The 23,064-nt window shown below is 41.0% G+C and overlaps 1 protein-coding gene across 1 annotated transcript in view; it reads left to right on the top strand.

The window, feature by feature from the left end:
- Nucleotides 1–22,857, top strand: part of LOC139690764 (uncharacterized) — a 64,044-nt gene extending 41,187 nt beyond the window's left edge. The window contains exons 2-3 of the mRNA XM_071588309.1: nt 18,578–18,951; nt 20,119–22,857. Of these exons, the coding sequence (XP_071444410.1) occupies nt 18,578–18,951; nt 20,119–20,502 (758 nt within the window). The 3' untranslated portion in view covers nt 20,503–22,857. The remainder of the gene's footprint in view (nt 1–18,577; nt 18,952–20,118) is intronic.
- The last annotated feature ends 207 nt before the right edge of the window (nt 22,858–23,064 follow it).

Raw genomic sequence — 23,064 nt, 5'->3', positions numbered from 1 at the left:
AATTTGAGTAATTATATTTGTGTTGATATTTTAATCATGTCAGAATTATTTTTTATGCATGGCATTGAATTGAATTCCCCAGAATTAGAGTTTCGGAAATTCAGAAAATACTTTTGCTAGAAAGACAATCATTATTATTTGAGTATCGCCGGGGAAAGAAAATGGAATTTTGAAGATCTTCCTAAGAAACTAATGTGTTTGGAAATTACGAACGCTGCAAGGTGTAGTTGAAATGTTTGTTATTTTCATATGAAATACATTGGTTTCCTTTACTCTTCCCTCAAATCGGTGTTTTTTTATACCTAGACACGAGCATAGAAAACATCTCTTACAAAAATATTTTATTCACAATCTTCCTTTTTAAGTTTTTAGTCCCGAGTTACATTGAGGCTTTATAAGCTTAAGCAATAATGGATTATAAATAGACTGCGAATGATTAGCGGCACTTTATATACAATTCAATATCTTTAGGTTAGTATTTGCGGCTCATTTTCGCATGGCCCAAATAGTTACATGGATCATTACTCTTCCTGTGTCAGTAACGTGGAGATCTGTGCCCGATTCCCATGAGCGGCATGTAAATATTAAATAGAAAGCAGCGGGAGTTCTGTTCGAAGGATGACGATTTCTCTCGAGCCTCAGGTTTCGTTACCTTGCTCCAAGGAAAGTAAGCGATAGCAATCTCCCCTTCTAAGTTGAGGACAATCCACGAGGTGGCCACTTTAATCCAACCTCAAGAATGCTCAGGTATCTCCAATACGGCTTTCGAACTAAAAGGAAAGATCCGGACGAAGCGGGAAAGGATTTTTTTTTAATATAAATAGCATCGCCCCTTGACGTCGCCTTGCGTTCGACCGTGGAGCATTATGGGAAGGAGCGCGGACCTAAATAAAAAGGCCGGCCGGTGGCCCGATGCCTAAAGAAATCTCTATCCTTTTAGTGGTGCGCACCTCTAAAAATTTCCCGTATCCTATTCCGAGAAATTCTCTTCGGGACGTCGCTTGGCTCTTGTCCCTCGAATATTCTTAATGGCGCCCCTCCCGACCACCCATCTCTCCCCTCGATTCTTTCCCCTCCCCCAGCCCCGAAGGAGAGGAAAAAACTCTCCCCGTCCCCCCAAAAGCTTTCTGGCTGGCGTTTCTCCTGCTATCCCCATTTGAAACAACCGTTGCTCCTCCTCTTCCCCTCTCGAGAGAGTGGAAGAGGGACGGGGTGAGCGGGGGCTCCACACCCGTGTGACACCCTCGCCGATCCAGACTCCTGCCGAGAGACACACCCGCCCACCTCGTCGCTCGCCCCTTAATCATTTTCCTCCTCTCTCTCTTTCTTCTCCGTCCTCCCACGTTCATTCGACGTTCCCACTCTCTCTCTCTCTCTCTTCCCGCCGCTCCCGCGACCAGCAGACGATGAACTGCTTGCTCTCCCACCGCTTCGCAATCCTTCCATTCATGTGCGAGCATTACTACGCTCACCGCGCGTCTACACATTTGCATACGCTAATGGGGGAGAGGAGGTGTAGCTTTGTGAATCGCCAGCGGCATCGCCGAAAGAAATGAGAGAGCCTCTCGCGTCAATTGGGTGGGGACGCATACCATTTGGGTGGTGCGCTGGACGGGGCAGAGAGAGACGCGTTTTCCAGTCCCACCACCGAAGTTTGGCCTTAAGTGCTCTGATATTTGCGGAGACTTGTATTCCAGGAAATGATCGATCGTTCCGCGGCGGAAGACACGAAACCAACTCTTGTTTCACTTCTCCTACTCGGTAGGCTGCATCTGAAGAGGGTGGTGTACATTTTAATGTTATTCTATTTGCGCCATATTCAGCTTCAAAACCACTCTGTCGATTGGCGTAATCCGGATCCGAATCGATTACAAAAAAATCAAAAAGAAAACTAGCTGTTTTTTACTATTATAGGAATAAAGAGTTGGCATTAAAAACTGAGAAAAATCCCAAAGTTCATGGAGCGTAATAAGAAAGGCGTGATAAAGTGATACGTTTTAGTGAGAAAATAACGTGCAAATATACGACCCGTTACCAAGTCCTGAGCTGCCGTTCCCAAGGGAAAAACTGCATTTAAGTACTATTCGCATTTATTTCATTCTGTCTACCGCATTCCTGGTCGACTCGTATATTTGGGATACGGACGATCGTATAAATTGCTCAGGTGAAAAATGTCGCTCGCTAAGGAAAATAACAGTTCATGATATTTATTTGAAATAACGGCAAGTGCGTTTCCTTTCTGTTTCTTGTAATGGAGCACTTTTATGGACTGATCCTTTCATTCCTTTTCCTCCTGAGTAAACGTGACTGAGACTAGGAATGCTTCGTACAAGAATAGAATTGAAGGTACCTTGCTGAGGTTAAAAGTGAACCACTTGCCCATACGAACGAACCCTGTGAGTTCTAGTTTTACTTGTTCCCCCAATGTCTCTATGCCAGTGTGATAGCCATTTTTTTCCTTTAAAAGTGTATCCCAAATCCCACCGGCTGTTTTTTGGAACCCTCTCAAGGAACTTTTGGGGAACAATTTTAGGTAGTTGTAGGTGGATATTAATCGTTTCTCTCTGCCCCCGTGAAGACTTAAATTAACATGAGCTGTATTCATATTTCATATTCTTGGTCATCTCTCCCTTGTATTATGCCGCATTCAAGATGAAGGGAGGACCGCGACAAAGTCCTGCATTGTGTGAAACGGACGAAGGAGGGATTACAGAAAATATAACGTCACACGGAAACCATCATATTTTGAATTCATAAACACGGTGAATATAAATTTTATAAATGCTATGGACTTGCCTGAAACGAATTGATGGACAGGATAAGTAAACTGCCCAGCAAGTGATATGAATTCAAATTGAAAACAGTTTTTTTGGGGTTAATCGGTGGATGTGACGTAATAACATTGGACGTTTAAACTTTTGGATCAAAGCGTTACGTGTATGGAAGAAGGAAACTCGAAATTGGGGGGGGGGGACGTGTGATGTATGATATGAACTTGGATAACCACTTTCCGGTCCATCTCCCCTCATCCGCTCACACCTCCTACGTCTTTTCTCTGACATATTGCGACTCCGTTCCTCCCTTGCTCTCTTCCACTTCCCCCCCTCCTCAGCTGCCCTCCCTCTTCTCCATCTTTATTTTGTCCTCCCTCCCATCCCGACCCCTCTCCTTCCCCTACATTTCCTCCGCCGCCCGATTCGAGTTAATTTCAGTGAGTGAGAAATGACCCTCCCTCTCGATGAAATACTGCTGTCACCTGCCGAGCACTCCTTTTTTTTAAAAAAAAAAACCCGGGATAATTATTCAATCGGCTCTCTGCGACAGTTTTGTTCGAATCTAAAAACAATCAGTGCGTAAGGAAAGTCTCTTCACCAGAAACTTCCTCCCACTCCGTCACGGAACAAACTAGACGTCTACGTAAAGTAAATATCTCGGTTTTTCTACGATAGTTTAAACGCTCTCATTTTTTTAGGTTTCAAGCATGGTCCCGCAGAGAAAATAGATCATTCATAGATATCTGAAGCCCTGAGGACACACTCCACCTAGGATTATTCCCTCACGTACACTGTTGCATTGGCTCAAGCGAAGATCTCAGTGGCTTTGGTAGTTGCATATCGAAAAAATATTAATTTTCCGTGAGTCTCGAAATATATAGTTACTGTGTCGGTGTACTGTTTTAAAGCACGCGTCTTTGACCACCTTAGCAATAATAAAAATCAGGTAATTTAGCTTCGGCAAAAATTCCGAATAGTCCCTCTGGATACTTGAACGAAATAGCGAGTTTCGATGTGATGTTATCCATTCCATACTGCCAGCAAAAATATCGTAGCGTTGTTTCAACTGGATTCAATCCCTTCGCATTGAATTCACATCCTAGAAAACTTTCTCGAATTTCCTATTATATTGGTAAGGGGTGTGTAAAATTGAATTTTGAATATATCAGCCGAGAATATACGAGGGTCATCCGGAAAGTAGTACCCGTTCGTGCCGCATGAAGTGCTGACGACGCGAGTAGCCGCTGGACGAGGTCAGATAGCTTCAGTGGCTTGTCTGCCTTCTCTGAGCCAAGTTGCGTGACGCTAGCATTGCCTGTGTTGTTTCTGTGATTGTTTACAATGTTTAAAAAAATTGAGAACGCCGCCAGTTGTGAAGTGAGGGCAGTGATTAAATTCCTCAATGCAAGAAACGTTCGCCCATGTGATATTCATCGCCAATTAAAGGAGGTGTATGGAGACAATGTAATGGACGAGTCGTCTGTTCGGCGGTGGTGTCGCAACTTCAACATGGGGAGGGGGAACACACACGACGATGAGCGTTCGGGGAGACCGTCTGTCATTACAGACCAACTGGTGAGCTCAGTTGACGAATTCGTGAGGAACGATCGGCGCGTCACAATTGATGACATCTGTGAGCATTTTCCCAATGTTTCTCGAACAATTGTTCATGAAATTGTTAAACACCATCTGCATTATGCAAAAATTTGTGCAAGATGGGTCCCTCGCGTATCTCAATGAGCTGGCGGCGAAGGACTATGCAGCAGGAATACAGAAACTTGTCACACGTTATGACATATGCCTTAATTTGCTTGGAGATTATGTTGAGAAGTAGTTTAAAGTATCCTCTTTCAAATAAAATTTTTTATGTTTGTTAATATTTACTTTTGTGTCTTTATTTCACGAACGGGTACTAATTTCCGGATGACCCTCGTATTTAAAATTCATGAAATGTGGATGGTTTGTATGGATATTAACTTCATTATACCTTTTTCGACAATTTCGAAAATAAAACTTCTAAATAGTTTCTGTACTTATTAATAAGGCCTGCAGTAAATGTTGCAAGTTATTATTTCCATTCGTCTTATTTTGTTTCTTAGACCTCCATATTTACATCAGGTCCGACTGACACCCAATTGCAATTAGTAGAAAAATCTATTTGGTTTCAAATTCAAATAAAGTTGGATGAGTGTTGTGCAAGACCTAATTTTCATGAGCGTCGCAATAATGGGATTTCACAATGGGAATTTTGCAATAATGGGAATTTTAACTAACTTAAAATATTAATTCGTTTATTTCTTCTTCAGAGAGAAAAATAATACGTATTTTTACGTGTTTAACTCATGCACGATCTTGCCTTCGTGTTGACAACATTAAGAAAGAGGTAACCGTAACCAACTTTTTAATATTCATCGCTCATGTGGAAAGTACACTTCATTAACTTCTTTGGAGTGCCCACTTTGTAGTAGAATGTCTACTATCATTAGTAAATTCCTCTCTTGCAAGAGATTTTTCTCCTGGCTCTCCAGTTTAAAGGAGAAAAAGGGCTTTGTCGAGGTTTGTCATAAAATAACTACATAGATCTTGGCACACGAAGACACACACCACCCTGTAGCAATCGATCTTATGGTACTAGTGAGTTTTTTACAGTTAAAAATTGTAAATTCATTCGTTTTTAAAGAGTATGACAATTATATAGAGAGAGATTTCATTAGTATTAATATAAAAAAAACATTATTATGATTCATGAAATATGTTTTATTGTATATGTTCAAATTACAAAAAACAAAAATTTATATATTATTTATCTGGCTTTACTTAAATTAAATTTTATTTAGACGTAGCATATGTTGTAAATGTTCTCCAATCTTTTGACAACATACTCTGTGCAATCATTCATTCACATTGATTTTAAAATAATTTTCATTTCCTTTCGTTTCCATGGTAAGAACCTCATATGGCAAATGTCAGCCTTTCCAACTTGTTAATAGTTATTGTAAACACCAATATTAATGGGAACTGACGTCTCTTCAAAGCATTGGTTTCACTGGGTGCCAAAATTATTCGTGGTATAAAACCTTGATCCTTTTTTTACACATGAATTTCTTTAGACAAAAAAACTTACTCACTACACACCTGTAACATTAAAACTTTCTGCATGTAAATAATTTTCTTTCGTCGCCTATTTAAAAGGTCTGTCTCAAAAATAGTAGGACTGAGTCGATTAAAAACATGTATTGCCAAAATTACTACATTCACTCAAAAGTCTTCGAAGTAACACGGTTTTCAACACCTCGTACGCCTTTCGGAAGTCTGCTCCCGGAATGCTGCTTAGCTCCCTCGTCATGGTCTATTGTAACGCTGCCACCGAGCAGTGGTGACTTTCTTTCAGCACGGATTTTAGGCGGGGGAAGAGGAAGATGTCTGGTGGGGCAACGTCAGGGCTCTAGGGTGGTCTAGGCCTCAATCCGTTTCCCCTTCCGTTATTTAGAGAGCACTGGCGGCACCAATTTTGCACACACCTTTCTCATACCCATTTTTTCGGTGACAAACCAATGCACATCACTTTTAGCGTTGCCAAGTTCATCAGAAACCATGCAAACACTTCGCATCTGCGATCCCTGTCCAACAAAATCTTCACTTTTCCAAGATTTGCGTAGCATAACGAGGTCACGTAATGGAGGTTTCGTAAATGATCAATCAGCACTCCTCAAAAGCTGTGAGCCAACTGCCACCGGCCTCCAGCTTTTCCTTAGATTCCCTTCCCTCGAATCCAGCTAGAGAAAGCACCGCCCGTCCGTCCATCTATCTGGGAAAAAAGAAGTCATATTACTTCTAGGACTCACCCTGTAATTAACCTATTACCGTTTAAGAGTCAAGAGATATTTTTCTGTAACACAGTAGGCAGGTGGCTCAAGGCTGTTAGTTTTTAGTTCATTTACATAATACGCATTCGTAGAACATTACTGATTTCAAAATTTTGATATTTTGAAGGAAATCATTTCAAATTATTAGGTGTTATACGATTTTTCGTCACTAGATATAAATTCATCAGAATAATCTTTATCCACTTAGTTTCTTTCTTTTGAATGAATGTTTCATGACATTGCATGACATTGCATGTTTATTGCAGTCTATTATTATTTATATCGTGTGCGGATGGTGATTATTACTATCGCGTGATGGTAATTATTTTATCTAGGGCACATTAAAATATTCAAAATGGTTGGTATCTGCGGATGGGAACTAATGATAATGCTAAAAATCTCGTCTTCATTTGGTTATATGTGCATACTCAATGATACAAATTCCAGGGAAGTGTGAACAGCGGATGTATAGTAATTGTGCGAACTCCACTTTATCGAGCTAGAACTTGAGTTAGCAATGCTAATTAAAGTAGGTTAGATCGTGACTGCAAGAGTTGATGCGTCATCTTAGTTTACTTGTTAAAAGTCAGTGTGAAGTAGTATAGCGCCCACGCATGCATTATTAGTATACTAATGTGATCTAAATGTAGAGTTTTAAACAGCCAGTTCATTTTAACTTGTGAAACGTGCTCCCCCACTTCTTTTGGACTAGTTTTAAGGCATCAGTGATTAAAAATGTGTTTAAATGACTAATTAATTTGTGAGAAAATGGCCGAAATCAAAGGCGAGTAGGTGCTTTTATGCTATCACTTTTACAACTCTTATGTAATTACGCAATCGTTGGAAACGTCATTCAAGGATTATAATGCAACAATTTCAGAGTGTAAAAATCATTTGCTTTGACTGGGTTTCGAAGCCGCATTCCTCGATGTCTGCCCAAGTACTTAGGCCTTTTTAGCCATCGAGGCGTCCTCTTACACACTGTGATTTTGGGGGCTTTAAAGGGACGAGATATTAGATATTTTGTACCCTGCTAGCCACCGCTAGGGTGTATGAGGACACCTCGGCAGCTTAAATGGCTAAAGTATAGTATATGTGTGTGTATGTGAGTGTCCTTGTGTCCTTTTAAGAGTTACTATTTTATTTGTATTCTATTGTGCCGTCCAAATATTATATATATATATATATATATATATATATATATATATATATATATATATATATATATATATATAACTTTAACCCTCCTATCAGTACACATGTTGTGGCAGGGAAAGAAGCAATTGAGCAAGCAGAGAAATTCATTCTATAAAAAATAATGGCTGGTTTGCATTTTTTACCTTCTCACCTACTATCGTTCGGGTATCAAATCATGAATTATTTCTGGTGTCAAATCCAACTTGTATGTATGGTCCCACTTCTCTCTCCATACACAATCGCGAGAGAGCTCAAAGACCCAAATAAATGTAGGCGATGCAGAAAAGGTGTACTTGATATATTAAAAAGACATTGCTGACTTTCCGCGCCATACTCGTGACCTGCCGAGAGATATCTTCGGCAGTCGAGGTGTTAGCGTACTACTCTTAACTTGATTGATAAGCATTCTTCCTGGAAATGAGGAAGTCCATTCCTTTCGCCGTTTTCAATTTTATTTAAACTGCTGCCTAGAGGGCTATCGGTTTCGTCGACGTGAGAATGCCAGCTCCTCCCCTTCGTCGAGTGGTGCGAAGCAGGATTTCGCTTGGTGCAGATAGCAGTTTCCCATTCCTTCCATTTTTTCTACCCGTTGCGGTTTTCGCGGCTTCCTCTTTGTGTCACTTCCCAGGCCGACACCACCCTCCTTTCGGAAGGATAAGAAGGAAGCTATTATTCATCCAGTATTTCCATTCAGCTCTCTGGCATGTTGCTAGAATCGCAACGGAGACATATCCTTTTGAAAATGGGCCAAACTCATTCCGCTCGTGTTTTAAGTTTAAAAAGCCTTTGGAAAAAACACTCGCGGATGCCGTCCGCTCGATCACCGGAAACGGTTTTTGTGTACATCCATGATTAGTGTTTGCGTTGCCGTGAAATTCTGCTGTGGCCCTATGGAGTACGAGTAAACGACATGTGGAAAAATCTCAACCTCTCCATTGAATACAGAACCCTTCCTCAAGCGTGAACCTCTTACTCGGGAAAAATTTGATTACCCCCGTAACAAATCTCAACATTTTGCCCAAAATTACGTTGGCGTATGTATGCCATAAAAAGAAAAATTATCTGATGATTTTTTTTCATCTGCCTACCTTTCCTGTCCTTATTTTTATTAAAATCCTCTGATGTGAAGTTCATTTTGTTTCAAAAATATAATCAATGAAACATTTTTATTCAGCAATTGGTTTTTTGTATCATGCCGGATTAATTTTTTCCCCAAGTACCTCGTGGAGCAGAAATTCATTTTTTTAATATAAACCTATTTTTTCTATGAATGGAATTATAAATAAGATTATTTTTAGGACAGCCATTAGATATTTAATTAAAAATTGCCCTATGGGTGTCAGAGGCTAGGCTTGTGAAGTGGTGGACTTTGGTGGTAAGCACAAAAGTTATGTTGAGTAACTATAATTATTTTAAATTTAAGAACGGATATGCCTGAATGAATATATAGAGAGCTAGCAGCTCAGGCCGTTATTATATTTTATGTAGGAAATACATATAAGCAATGTGACATGTCCATCATTAATGGCTTTCTGAGAGACCAAAAATTAAGTTCCGAGCAGAGTGGATGGGGATGTGAGAACTATTACGTTCATCACAAACCACTAATGAGGCTTGGGTTTGAAGAAGAACATCATTTTAGTTGAAATTTCATTACTTTACTAGATGAAACAGCCGCTCAAGCACTAGACAATAATCATCCGCAATATTTAGTATTAGTAGCCTGGATTAAGAGGAAACGTGACAAGATTAGGACAATTGAGCGTTTAGCTATTGACATGAGATAATCTTGGAAGTGTTTCAATCTTTGTCATTACTGTTTTGGAGGAGACCTTTTTTCAAAGTTGTTTTCCTCCGATTTTGGTAGAAGTATTCTATGATGTTTACTTCCCGTTTCTTTCAGCACAAAAAAATCGCAATCGATATTTTTAATCAAGTTGAATTCGATTTTATGCGTAGCCCGATTTCCGTCTTGAAAACTTTTCACGCTCAAGTGCTTCATGCTTTACATTTCTGTCATAAGTTTAGCAGTAAAATCCAGATATTGCCGGTCATAAAATGTGAACTTTTTGCTGAGAAACCAGATAGCCATAACAGTTGGGCACCATTTATCTTTGAAATTCCCATCGATTAATGCACTTGAATACCTTGAAATGTAAGACATTTCAAATCTAATTAATTCTATATCTGCATTGTACCCTGAATGTCACCACCCTGGGTTTGTGGCAGGGTAATGAATGCATTCATGCAGCATCGAAACTTTGAATCTTAAATATTAGTTGTCAATAAATATGTTAAATAATTCAAATATTGGATTAATTCTAACAGCTCAGCTGGTGAACGAACTACTGTAACTATGAGCAAATCGATCGGGACTGGCTGCAAGGAAGAAAAAAACAATAACGTAAGGATCACATATATTTACATTATACATGTTTCAGATCTTCACCTACAAGTGAGTTCAAATCATTCTAAATTTTACACTCTCTTCGAGATCGGCTCACGTTCCGCAGGGAGTCTCACTCACCCGCTGTACGCAGCAGCGCAGTGAACATCCTCGGAAAATCTTTGGTGCTGCATGCCGCATGACATGCGCACTTCAGCATCTTGCGTCAATAACATGACACCCACGTGAAGACGTTCTGAAAGAGCGTGGATAGGGGTTCTTGGGTGGGGGGGGGAAGAGGTGTGGGATGTGAGAGGGATTCGGGGGTAGGGGGAGAGACGGAAAGAGAAGCGACCGAGGAGAGGATAGTTCGCGGAGACAAAAATCTCGCGGGCGTAATCCCTTAAAGAGCTTCGTGGAACGGTGACGACATTGCTGGCAAACACTTCTTCCGCCCCCATTCCCCTCTGGCCCTGCCCTCTTCTTATTCCATCCTACCTCATCCTCCCGCTCTTCCTCGCCTTACCTACCTCCCCACCTTCCCTCGCCTCACCCCACACCCGTCACCACCCTTCTCACCGCGTCCACGTCTCTCTTTACTTTCGACATCTCCCCTCCCAACACCCTTCCCCTCCCTTTTCTCCGCGCTACCTCACCCTGGCTGGGTATGCCCCTCCTCCCTCCTCCCCCGTGGGAGGGGTGGGATGAAAGAATCTCCGAAGGAGGGGGGGGAGGGGTGAGTGATCCCCTTCGGCAATCGAGGACTCTGCTCGATTCTTCGTGGTGGTCGCGTTCGCTCTTTTTTGTCTCCTCGGTCTGCGTGCTCATTAGCCTTTGGGCGTTTTGCGCGCGTTTGCTCATGGGTACATTTGAGAAAGACTACTACGGAGCTTCCCTATGGTCTTCCGCACCGTCTTACGCAGGTGAGATTGATACCGGCGGGGGTCGTTTACCCTGCACGTGTCCCCACTTCCCAGGCCTCATGTTTTTACGGGGATGATAATTTCATTGCGAAACATCTCGAGTTTTTCGTTCCTCAATCTGAGTGTCTCCGAAAACCCATTGAGGCTTGTTTTTGGTGTCCGTTGGTAACAACGTCTCGTTTTATATATTAGGCGAGTAGCGCCTTGGGCTCATCTTTGTCGAGGCTATTCACCGTTAAAAAAATAAAATGCCATAATTTGAAGAACTCCAAATACGTATTTAACGATCATGGTTTCGGAAAATTATTGTAATTTTCAATGTAAAAAATAAATGAGAAACGGTATTTTTTCAATCCTGGGAGATCTTTTGAAAAAGTAGATAATGTGGAGTGCGGAAAATTATTATGCACTTCATTTTTTTAAAGTTTTTAGAGGATATGAAATTATATTAAGAAACTCTTACTCGAATAGATAGGCATAGCCTCGCATAGTGGTTTTATTACGAATGATGTTAAAATGTTTGGTCGAATTAAAGGTTTACTCGTGAAATTCAATTCAATTTCACTGTGCAAGCAGCATCTCAAATAGAGCATTGTAAACCTATGTCACTCTTGAGTAAAATATTCACCTAAATATCCCGAAAGACAGACATGAGAATTTCACTATTTTGTGGGGAATCACAAACATACACACTTGCGAATTAAAAAAATCAGGCCAAGAAATTTATCCATCACGATACACTAGGATCCATTCTACTGCTCTTTAACTCTTTTCACTGAGCCAAAACTGCTTGGGGTTTTTTATAAATTAATCCGGCCCTACATCTTGAGTACGAGTAAAAATGCGTCTGACGGCTCTTTTAAAGAGATGAAATTTTTCAGTTACCAGAATAAAATAAACTTTGAATAGGAATATTTTCCATACTTCCTTTAGTATATAAAAGTTTATAAACTGTATCTAATCTTACTCTAAGTCCTGGAGATGGTGATAACTAAGAAATAGTATTCTTAGTGAAAACCAGTTGAATAATACTTTTTTATATTTTCAATCGTGGCGTGATATGCGATAAAAAACCATTAATTTATAATTAAATCTTCTGCGACTCATTTATGTTCACTGTATAGTTGGCCAAATTTGGTTGTCTACACCGAAGAAGGTTAAGGTTGGCTCTGGAGACCCTGGCTCATACCGGTCACAGTCTCTTTATCTCCGTCGTGCTTAGTTCCCCTTTGTGACGGCGAGTTCCTCGTTTGCACGCGATGGAACATTTAAGAGTTTTTCGTCGCCAGGAAGGTCACCGTAAAACAAAGCTGACTGGAGTAACCATGAATCCCCTGTCCTTGCTCGTTGATGTATATGGATGAAAAAAAAACCCTAACGCGTAGCAAAATCGAAAAAAACCATTCGTCAAAATATTATGGACAAATATTTTGAATGGGGATGACTCTCGGATAAGCGCGACAGGCAAACTCCTTGATATCTCAAGCGGCGTAACGGCATCGAGAGGGAGCATCTTCAAGAAAGCTCTTTTGTTTATCTTTTCTTAATGGAGACTTTAATGCCTGTCACGGTCAATGGCACCGCGACCTCCCTTCAGTCTTACCGTGAACGAGGGCGGCGGATGGAGAGAGGACGGGGAGTGGAAGGGAGACGGAGCGGGAAGGAGTGTGCTTTGGGGGACGAAAGAGGGAGAGAGAAAGCTCAGAGGAGATGGCGGGGAAAAAATAAGTCGGCGGATCGGTATTCCCATTGTGTTGTCTGTAAGGGCGCGTCGGCAGCTTAAGTCATTATCGCTTTATGGCGGTGGATAGAGCTCGTATTCCCAAATTTGGCGAATAAGTTCGCCGATCGCCGTCGTTAACTTAGCAGCAATTTGTAAAACGGTTCTTCATCTCTTGACGTGTGTTTATTTTCGTAATTTTCGGCCTTTTTTTTCAGGAACTCCACGGCCAAGTATGGGGACTGTTAAACCACTTTCTAAAGGGGCCCCTAATTAAAAGGAAGGTCCTTTTCCAAAAAAAAACATCACGTAAACCGCTTTTTAGATGAAAAAGCGAAGGCTCAAACGGCCACCGTAGCGGTGTGGCAGATCTTTTCGGCGTTTAAATTACATTAGAAAAATAACAGTCAAGTTGAAAGGTTTTTTATAATCGGGCAGTAAAGAACAAACCAACAAAAACAAATCTATGGAACTAAAAATGGTCTTCACCGACTATGATTACCAATTGCAAGCGACCTGGAAGTTCTGTCCATAATTTGGAACATAAGTTCCTTTTCTCTTCAGAAAGATGCTCTATAAGGCGACTGAACTTATTAAAAATGCTATATTGGGCTAATGAAGGAGCTTTAAAATCGGTATACCACCAAAATAGTTTGCTTGTAATATTCGCTATAATAGTGACTAACCTCAACATTTTTATGCGTATACTTATAGATACATACGCTAAAAACAGTATTGACCTAAAACCTCATTCAACAAGGGGACCGATTTGCGTTAATTTCTTTCAAAATTTTTTCTCGTGTAATACAGGAGTTTGCGTTGCAATTCTGAATTTTTAGGAAATGGAATGGTATTGTGTTATTATAAATGTGAGATACCTAGAACAAGATAGATCGGAAGTTGACCAGCTACGTGCTTGGCTACGAGATAGGAAATTATTCTTGCACATTTTCCCGCGTGGAATTGGATAGTTTTCTTGTGTTTGGAAAATGTCACATTTTCATTTTCTCAAGCTCACTAGGTTCTTTTCCTTCGTATTAATATGTGCGTACCTACAGGCCTTTAGGTGTGAGTCTCCATGTAAAGATATGAGTTCGAGGGAATGGAAATTACTGCGCATTTTTTATCAGCTTCATTGATATGATATCTCCCTACGCCATCTCGAATAAGAAATGGCAGTTTCCTGAGAATGAGAGAAACATGACCTTTGAAAGCAACCAAGGTTTTCATTGGTAATCAGATTCAGCGTAAATGCATGCTACCTGCTGGGGATAAAACATTAGCTTTGCGTTTCGTCCCTCGTGTCGAACCCTTATCTTTGATGTCTCCATTGGTTAAAATTAAATTACATTGCCTTTTCCATAAGAGTGCAGTCACGTATTGTGCTGAGCCACCATGACATTTTATCGAGACTGGGGATATGAACACCATCGTCACTTCTCATCTTCTCTTTGCTTTTATCTGCAGTTGTTGGCACTACGAAGGATATTTGTCTTCCAATATTTTTAATCATTCCCTTCCTCATGGGAAATATTCTTCGGAAGTGATTTCACTCTATGTTCTGAAAGGTTTAGACGGTAACTTAACCTTTGGTTTCGTTTCTCTGAATTTTTCAAGAAACCGCGGGGGATGCCGCGACAGTAACTTTTACGGAGTCATATGCTAAATGTGCATTACAGTGTAACAATTTCAGAGTGCGAAAATCATTCCCTTTGACCTGGATTCGAGCACGTATCCCTCGATGTCCGGCCTAGTGCTTCATTAATTACTAACTATCTCTGGTTTTTGCTGTGTCGTCGGCTACAATCAGGCTGATGTTGCACTACGTAGTTGCTGATGTTAACGGAGATTTGTATGGCTCAATGACATACTGACCAGGCTGAAATTCCTTGTAGCTTACTCATCGGCTTATCTAAAAGTCGCCAGTTCAAGTTTTTCCCTATGGACTTATCCGTGTGAAGTCTTCTCCATAGCACAAATGTCCCCTCTCGTTTGCGCAGTTGAAGACGCTTGGAGAAATCGCTTGATGGCTTGAGAGCGGGCAGAAACGTTTTTTTTATCAGCCTAAGCGACTGATTTCAGAACAAGGTTTTCCTTTCTCATTCTCACAAAGGAGTAAATTTTCATCTGAGAAAAGTATATTTCAGAGGTTGAATGCATTTTTAGGGAGCCCACCAAGAGTTTTGTTCAATATCTCTTCAAATGATAATCGTCGGATTTTATTTTGTTATATTTTAAAACGACACAGAAATATTCGCTAAATTTATTTCTGATACCCCAGTAACACCGTTTACGTAAAATTACTTCTGTCGTGTACCGACGTAATGACATCAGTCCAAAACGCATTTCACAGTAGAGTACAGTAAGTGGGGATTTTCTACAGGTGAAAGACATGAGATATGAAAGATTATATGGGAAGACGCTAGGGTGTGTGTTCACTTTAATGCGCCTGGGATATTAAATTCGACGAAATTGTGGATTAATGCGTGATACCCACAGGGGGCATAAAAAAAGCGAAAATATGTCATTTAAATGACGCCTTTTTCCTGTTGAAGTTTATCGTGATGTCAAAGTACATACATGTTTATCGTGCTTGCTCGTGGAATTAATTAATATGATTAATTACTGTACTATTTATAACTAATTCTTTGACTGTGCCTACCCTTGAACCCTAAGCGGAATTAACCCCGTCCAATGCTAATCTAATAGGTTTTCTACCACCCTTGATATCCATGTATTTGACAATGATAATAAATGGAAATATTTGCCCTTAAATTTATATTTTATGATAGTTTACTTGCACTTAAATTGTCATTTTCTGAACCTCGTCTGGTGGGGTGACGTCATTACTAAAATCGATTTTTCTCGCGCTAATGTAGCCGACAGGTTATTTATGTACCCTGCGGCTGAACACATCAACTCCATGAAGAGAGGAAATACAATATAATCTATCTTAACCCTCCCCATGGTCTACAACCTAAACATGGTGGAAAGGCTTTTGCGTTCCGACGATCCTTAGAGCTGTGATAGCGGAAGAAATGACATTTGCTCTCAATAGGGTCACCCATGCCAGACTGGTCGAAGGGTAGGAGCCAGACGAAAGGTAGTTTACACAGCGTCTATTTTTCAGTGAGCTAGTTGCAAAGGCATCTGATCTCAGTGATGTTTTTTGAAGAGCCAATGAAATGTATCGTTTAAATGTTGCCTAGCCTGTTTCTATCCAAATCCAGCCTCAACCAGTAACATACCAAATGTTAATAATTATTAGATTATGTAGGCCTCATCGGTATTCTTCATGCTAACGTATCTTATGAATAAATCATTTCTAAATAAACCAAACTTTTTTCATACTTAGGAACATTGTTAATTGGATGAACTTAGTTAAATAGATATTATAAAAGCAAAGTAAAGCTAAAAAATGTAAGAAACCTGGACTGGAATGACGTGAAGTCGGTTCAAACAGATTGAAATATATAAGTATTGAGTCGAATAATTACACCGCGTATGTACTATGCTGAATCTTTTTTCCCAACCTTATGATTACGGACTCCTAAAAGCCATATGTCATAGTATGAAATAACGAGGGGTTTATTATGGTGGACTTAGTTCCGGAGCTGAAAATTTCTTGCAGATCCTGATCCTCACGAAAGATTGACTTACAAATAATCTGTCTTTCAACACCATGAAACGATCAGTGATGCCTACACTACACGAAGTTTCCCTCGTCGACGACACGGTACACTTATACCCGACTAATTCCAAAAAATAACTTGACTGCGCTTGCTTTATGAGCCCATGTCGAAGAAAAGACTGCTGCTAAAGTAGACGTTCGAATGCTTAATTGCCTCTCAGTTTACTCTCCTGGCCTACGCATTAAGTTGGATTGTGCCTCTTCCCCATTGGCTTTCCTCCTCCTGTTTCGACATTACGTTTCCCCATCTCCCTTCGCTTGACCGGTGCATACTCTTCCGCCTCCTTAAAAGCTGGCTTGACCCTGAATGTTCATTGTGTTCAAGTGCTTCCGCTTCTTTTTTTTCAGCTGCACATGCGCTTGAGAAGATATACCCCTTAATTGTGCTGCATTGAAGGCTTCTTATTGAGTCATTAGACCGCATCTTCGTCGGTGTCTTTCAATTGGAGTGAGCTATTCATTGTCTACTATAAATGATGCCGACGGCAATTTCGTTCAAGTGCCTCCATTTGATCTATCGATGCATCCCGTTCACTCTTCCGTTTAGTGTGCTTTTAAATGGAATTGGAGGTTGTTATGCACTTTAAAAATAAATATGAGTGCGATGCAGGAGTGAACCTATGTATTTTTCTCAGGAAGAAATGTGCCAAAACTGTGAAAGGGCAAGAAGAAAGTTTATTCCTATAAGTATGCTGTAAATTTTTATTACGTACAGTGGTCACAATGACTTTCCTCGGTAGTTGGCATGGTTGAAAGTACATTAAGAATTGTAAATCTGCTTATTTACGAGGGTGGTTCAATAAGTACCCGTGTTTGACGGCAAAAGGCATTCATGAGGGAAGTTTATGTTATCATCGTGTGCTGCCATCTATCAACCGTCAAAAAAAATTAGCTCAAACGAGGAAGTTATCGCCGAGACAGAGGCGTATTTTGGAGAGTTGGACAAATTCTATTTTTGGAAGGGTTAAAAAAATGGCCGGAACGTTGGTAGAAGTGTATCTTTCTAAAAGGGGACTATGTTGAAAAATTAAAAAAAAAATGTTTTTGAAAAAATGGTTCCTTCATTTCTAACGCGGGTACTTGTTGAACCGCCCTCGTAGTATTGGGAGGCGATTTACTTGCCTACGGACGAATTCCAAGCTGTTTTAAAAGAGTTTTAAAGTGCATTAAAATAATGAAATTAAACATATTAAAAGCCTGAAATTCAGTTTCCGAAGGTAATCCTATTGAATATAATTATTGCCTGGAATTGTCAATAACTTCCTGAGCTGCTTTCTATGCTTAAGATTACGTTGGTTGGTAACGTAGGTATAACTGGTTGTTAGAAAGCCGACGCTTGACGGAATCCCATTATATTCAGGAGTTAATGACTCCTGGATTTTTGCTTACATCAGTTCCTCCTATCTATCTTTTATTGAGTATGTATTCCGTCGAATATATTGTTTGGATAGGCATGTGCACGTAATGAAGACTAGAAATTTGTTGAAGTATAGACGAAATTTGGAGCCAAGCTTACAAGCTCACCACGCCAACCATTTCCCAGAGTAGATCGTAATGGTTATGAAAAATCATTATTGTACTAAATAAATAATTGGAAGAGAAATCCAGAATAGATTTCCATCTATTGAAAACATTTTTAAATGTAAAGCACCAGTATTGCAGATAAGCGTTAAGGAAGAGTTTGCACTTAAGTGATGTGCTTATGTAGCATTTACTTTATGTAGTTTTTGTGGGACTAATTGGCCGCACTGCTTCTTCGATGGTCAAGAAAAGCACGCGATAGGTTAAAAAGTAATCAACTGAGCTTCAAAGTGAAACCGTCAGCGTTCTGTCCACTGCGTGAATAATTAATTGCCTTTCGTGTGTGAAAGAGTGGATTTTTTAATTAACCATTGATTAACTCCAGTATCAATGTAATCGAATTTTAGTACTGCGTGCTTTTTTCAAAACATTTCTTTATATAGGTGCCACCTCATAGCCGTTTTCCCCTTCCTAACGTTCAAAATTTGCTCTCTTTAAGGTTTGAAAGGAGTGTCGTCGTCTGGTGACTGGCTGGTGCCCTGGAGTCCGCGGAAGAAGAGGGGCCAGTCGCTGGACGGAGCGGGTTACGGGGCCAAGCCGCCGGCTCCCCCTCCTCCCCCCCTTGTACCCCCGAGGAACTCTTGCAAGGACCTCCGCTCCAAGAGGTACATCAGCGATGGTTTCTGCACGTCCACGCGCCCCTTGAGCGAGGCCGTGTGCGCCGAGGGCTGCTGCTCGTCCCCCGGCGGTCGCGAGAAGGCCCGCGGCGGCGTCAAGAACAAGTACCGCCCGCACCACTCGACGGGATCGTCCTCGGTGCCCATAGCGCAGTCCAATTACCACCTGCAGCCGTGGTACACGGAGTATGTTAAGGTGGGTCCTTGCGAACCTCGAACCTTTTATGGTTCAGGGTTTCCCAGATAAGTATTGTTCAAACATCTTGGGAAGAATGTTTCGAAGATGTTCTGATTGTGGGTGGACTGTAAATTTATTCTGTTGCACATGTATCCGTATAAGATGGAATGGAGTTTGTGATATTGGATGGTTGTAATATTCAGTATTATATTATATTATATGATGGAACTCATTATGCTTTAAATTCTAAAGAGGAGTCAGACTTAAGATTTTTCGGAAAACAAATATTCAATTAGATAAGTTATGGATTATAGATTTTATTTAACTTATGTTCTCGCAAGACAGGTATACAGTTATGTATTTCGCGAATCTCTTTAAGTAAACACTCATGTTAATTGTCTCATGTATAAAATATATTTTTAGGTTTTTTAAACAATTTACTACTTTCCGTCACATTAAACTTTTACATAAAAACATAGAGGAAAATTCTGCTTAAAAGAACTGAGCATCATTTTGCTATTGTTTCTGTTAAGGTCATTCTCGATTTTTGCGTTGAAGCTGGACTCCTGTTGCATTTAAACGGAGAGAAATAAGAGGCATTCTCAATACGGTTTGAAATTAACCACATAAGAATTAAATTATTGATTGATAAATGATCAAATTACAGCTACATTGAAATTCTGTTACATAGACGAATATTTTACGCGCTAGCCTTGCCATTGGACCATCCTCAAAAATTGGCATCTTACACGTAATTTCAGAGAACATACAGAGAGAATTTTTCGTGTGGTGAATACCTCTGACTGTCTATTGATACTAATCCGTTTGTATATCTTCCCCTATATCTTGGAAACTCTTGACGGCTTCTTTTTTGATTTTACTTTATTATTCTTTGCTTTCATGTTTAATATCTGAGCCGAACTGGTTAGTAGTATCTCATTCCCGATTTTTAGCCTTATATTTTCTATTTGATCTAAGAATAAGTGGTACCATGGCCAACGAATTCCAAGGTCCCTAAGTCGGTTACTACTAAGAAGGGAGTCCCTGCGCTGATCCATACACGTAACCGTTACGCTCTGCGGCGTGTCTGTCTGTGTGTGTGTGATCCAACCCTTCCGTGAAGGAGGCCTAAGATATCCCCGAGCGGTAATCACTCTTCCGTCCTCTTTTCTCATGTGCCGGCAGGTGTGGGCGAGGGGGCAGAACGAGATGAACAGCGTGCTAGCCGGGGAAGTGGGCGTCGTGGGAGGCCCCGGGGATGACGCCGGAGAGGCGGAGGGCGGCGGGGACGGTGCCGCGTCACCCGCGGACGCAGAGGACGGCTCCGGGGCGGAGACGGTGGAGTGGCGCTCCGTGGAGGACGTGGTGCGCCGGCGCCGGGTGAGACTCCTGTGCCGCGACGGCTCCCGGCGCACCTACCACGTGCGTCTGGTGAAGAGCTGCAAGTGCGTGCAGAGGCGAAGGAACCGGGTGGACGGGAGGCGGAGGAGGCGCGGAAGGAGGCGCAGGAGGGGCAGGAGGAGGCTCGTCGGCGGCGGTTGGCGGAGGCCCAAATGGGCCGTGGATTGATGTACCCCATCGCGGGTCCCCCCCAAATTTGTCAGGGACCGGGGAGGGAAGAGACTCCAGAGAGCCGTCAGTAGGGAGTGCCCGGATTGGCTCCAGGGGACGAAGGCAGTGGAGGTCGTGGAGTCTTCGCCTGGCCGCTCAGTGTTTGGGACGCTCGAATCGCCGTGAACCTGGATGCCGGCTCGCCAAATACTTGTCCAGGCCAAAGAGTCAACATGGTTTCCCCTTGACCATAGCCAAGGGTTCCACGTCACAGAATTTGGATAGTGTTTATATTCCGCTGTGGATGAAGTTTTGATCTTGGGAGTATGTTCCACGTATTTGGGTGTGAGCTAGTTTAATTAACACAGGACTTCATACGGAGACGGGATTGGAGAGGAGTTCATGGTGTGAAATCTTTGTTTGCTAATTGAATTCTCGAGTGTAGTCAAGTTAATCCGCACAACTTAGTATGATACTGGTCTGGATCTTTTTGGACATTGGTGGTGATTGATGGTTACTTTATCCAATTCTCGTTTCTGGAACGGTGGGTATTATCATCAATTCATCATCAAGCGACTATTGAATAGGTATGATAAACAACAGTGGCTGGCTTTCAGATGGGATCTCTTGAGCGTGAAATGGAATTGAATCTCTACCCGTGAGACTACTACAAACTTCTCAGCATGAGCTTGAATATTACGTAGAGCTCTTTGCAACGCACATTACAGGACCAAAACACTTTCGGGATAGCTTCTCTTCAAAAGCTGGGATAAAGCACTCTGCAAACAAACCTGGCAACTTTGAATTTAGTGTTCTGTTATGGATAAGTATCTGCAACTAGTTCGGGCTGCATACTATTTTGGCCACCGCTTCTATATTGTGGCTACTTTTATCGGATATCAGTTTGATCCGGAGAGCATTGAAAATCCCACTTGATCATCTGTTTCCCTTCCAGGCTCTGATTATATTTAATTGAATATTGTCTCACGTGTGCATATGTTGCTAATATGCGTTCTTCAATTTTCTCCATGCTTCTAAGGAATATTCCCCCACTCCCAACTGAGCGTGTGGCCGAAGATACGTAGTTTTATAGAGGTGATTATCCTCAAGCGCACTTGTTTTGATCCACCTAGAAAGAAATTAGTTTTTGCAGGAGAAAGGGCATTAGTCGGTCTTTTAAACATGAGTCATGTGGTTACTCATGCCTTTATGGACTAGTAAATTTCAATTGATGTCAAATATCAGTTTGCTTATCTTCGTTCTTTTATTCCGCAGTTCCTCGATGAAGTCCATCTTTTACTCTCATAACGACGAGCCAAACTATTTACGCGTCAGGATTTTTATTTAATCCTATGATGTTGCTCTTGCCAGATGGTGTTTTTTTACAGTACACCTGTATCATACGTGCGTGCATGGCCGAACGCTTCACCCAATCGCGGCGGACGACTCACGACACGTTGACTTGAGCCATATTTTCTTAGGTACCGCAACCTCCCATTTCCCTTCTCAATTCCGAAAAAGAAAGAGAGTGGTGTCTCGATTTGTGTCGACGGTTGTTGTCAAACGAGTCTGCATCACGGCAAAGCGGTGTTAATTCTTGCCTGGGTCCGTTATGCGGAGTGTGAGTAAGTGAGGAGAGGGAAACCCAGCTGATTCTTCCGGATTTCCTCCTCGCATTGGCCAAGAGAAATTGAACCATCTCATAAGACGGACTTCACCGCTTCCGCATGAAAAAAGAAGTGGAGGACCGATTACCGCACACTGCGGGCGAATATCCCTCCTTTTGATGAGAACTCAAAAGTTTCTTGAATAAAAAAAATACTTGACAGTCACTTGGCAATTTTGTATGTAAATACAGGATGAAAGAACGGGTATGGATACAAATATCAGAATCATGAGTGCGAAAATCATTTAATTACGTATTAAGCGCCTTGACTGTCGTGAAGCAGGGGGACGGTACCGTACTATCTGTACACTGTACTATCAAAAATTCAGGGTTCATTTTTGTATCATTGTTATAACTATTGAGTGACTGCAAATGCCAACTTGGAGTGATTAGGCTTATTTTTTAAATTCAAAACATTTTCTGTCAGTTTCCTTTCGACTCCGTTTAATGAATCTTTTAAATAATTTATACTAATAAAGGTGTTCTTAGGTTTTTCTGCACTTTTCTTTCAAAAAAGAATGAATTATCTTTGGAATGGATTTTGTTAATATTAATAAATATATTCTATAAATACAATGGTGGACAGAAAAATCTCGAATGATGAGGAATATATTTGGTAACAGTTATGTAAAATATGATTATTAGTTATATATATAAATATATGAAAATACATGGACTTGAACTAATGTTGATTTCGTGTTAAATATAAACTATTAATAATGAACTGCTTGAACTTTTTTTTTACTTTCCGAGAGTTTATGTATATACTCAAGCTGGAGGAACAAATGTTGGGTATGTGTATCTTTCAATGCAACAATTTCAGAAAGTAAAAAAAATCATCTTGATTAGGATTTAAACTCGGATTCCCCGATGACCGGACATCGAGGGACCCGGGATCGAATTCCGGTCCAGGC

This window comes from Hetaerina americana, unplaced genomic scaffold (assembly GCF_022747635.1).
Source record: "Hetaerina americana unplaced genomic scaffold, ioHetAmer1.1.p SCAF_3, whole genome shotgun sequence".
NCBI lineage: Eukaryota > Metazoa > Arthropoda > Insecta > Odonata > Calopterygidae > Hetaerina > Hetaerina americana.
The sequence above is the reverse complement of the archived record's forward strand: the minus strand, read 5'-3'. Positions and strand labels throughout refer to the sequence as shown.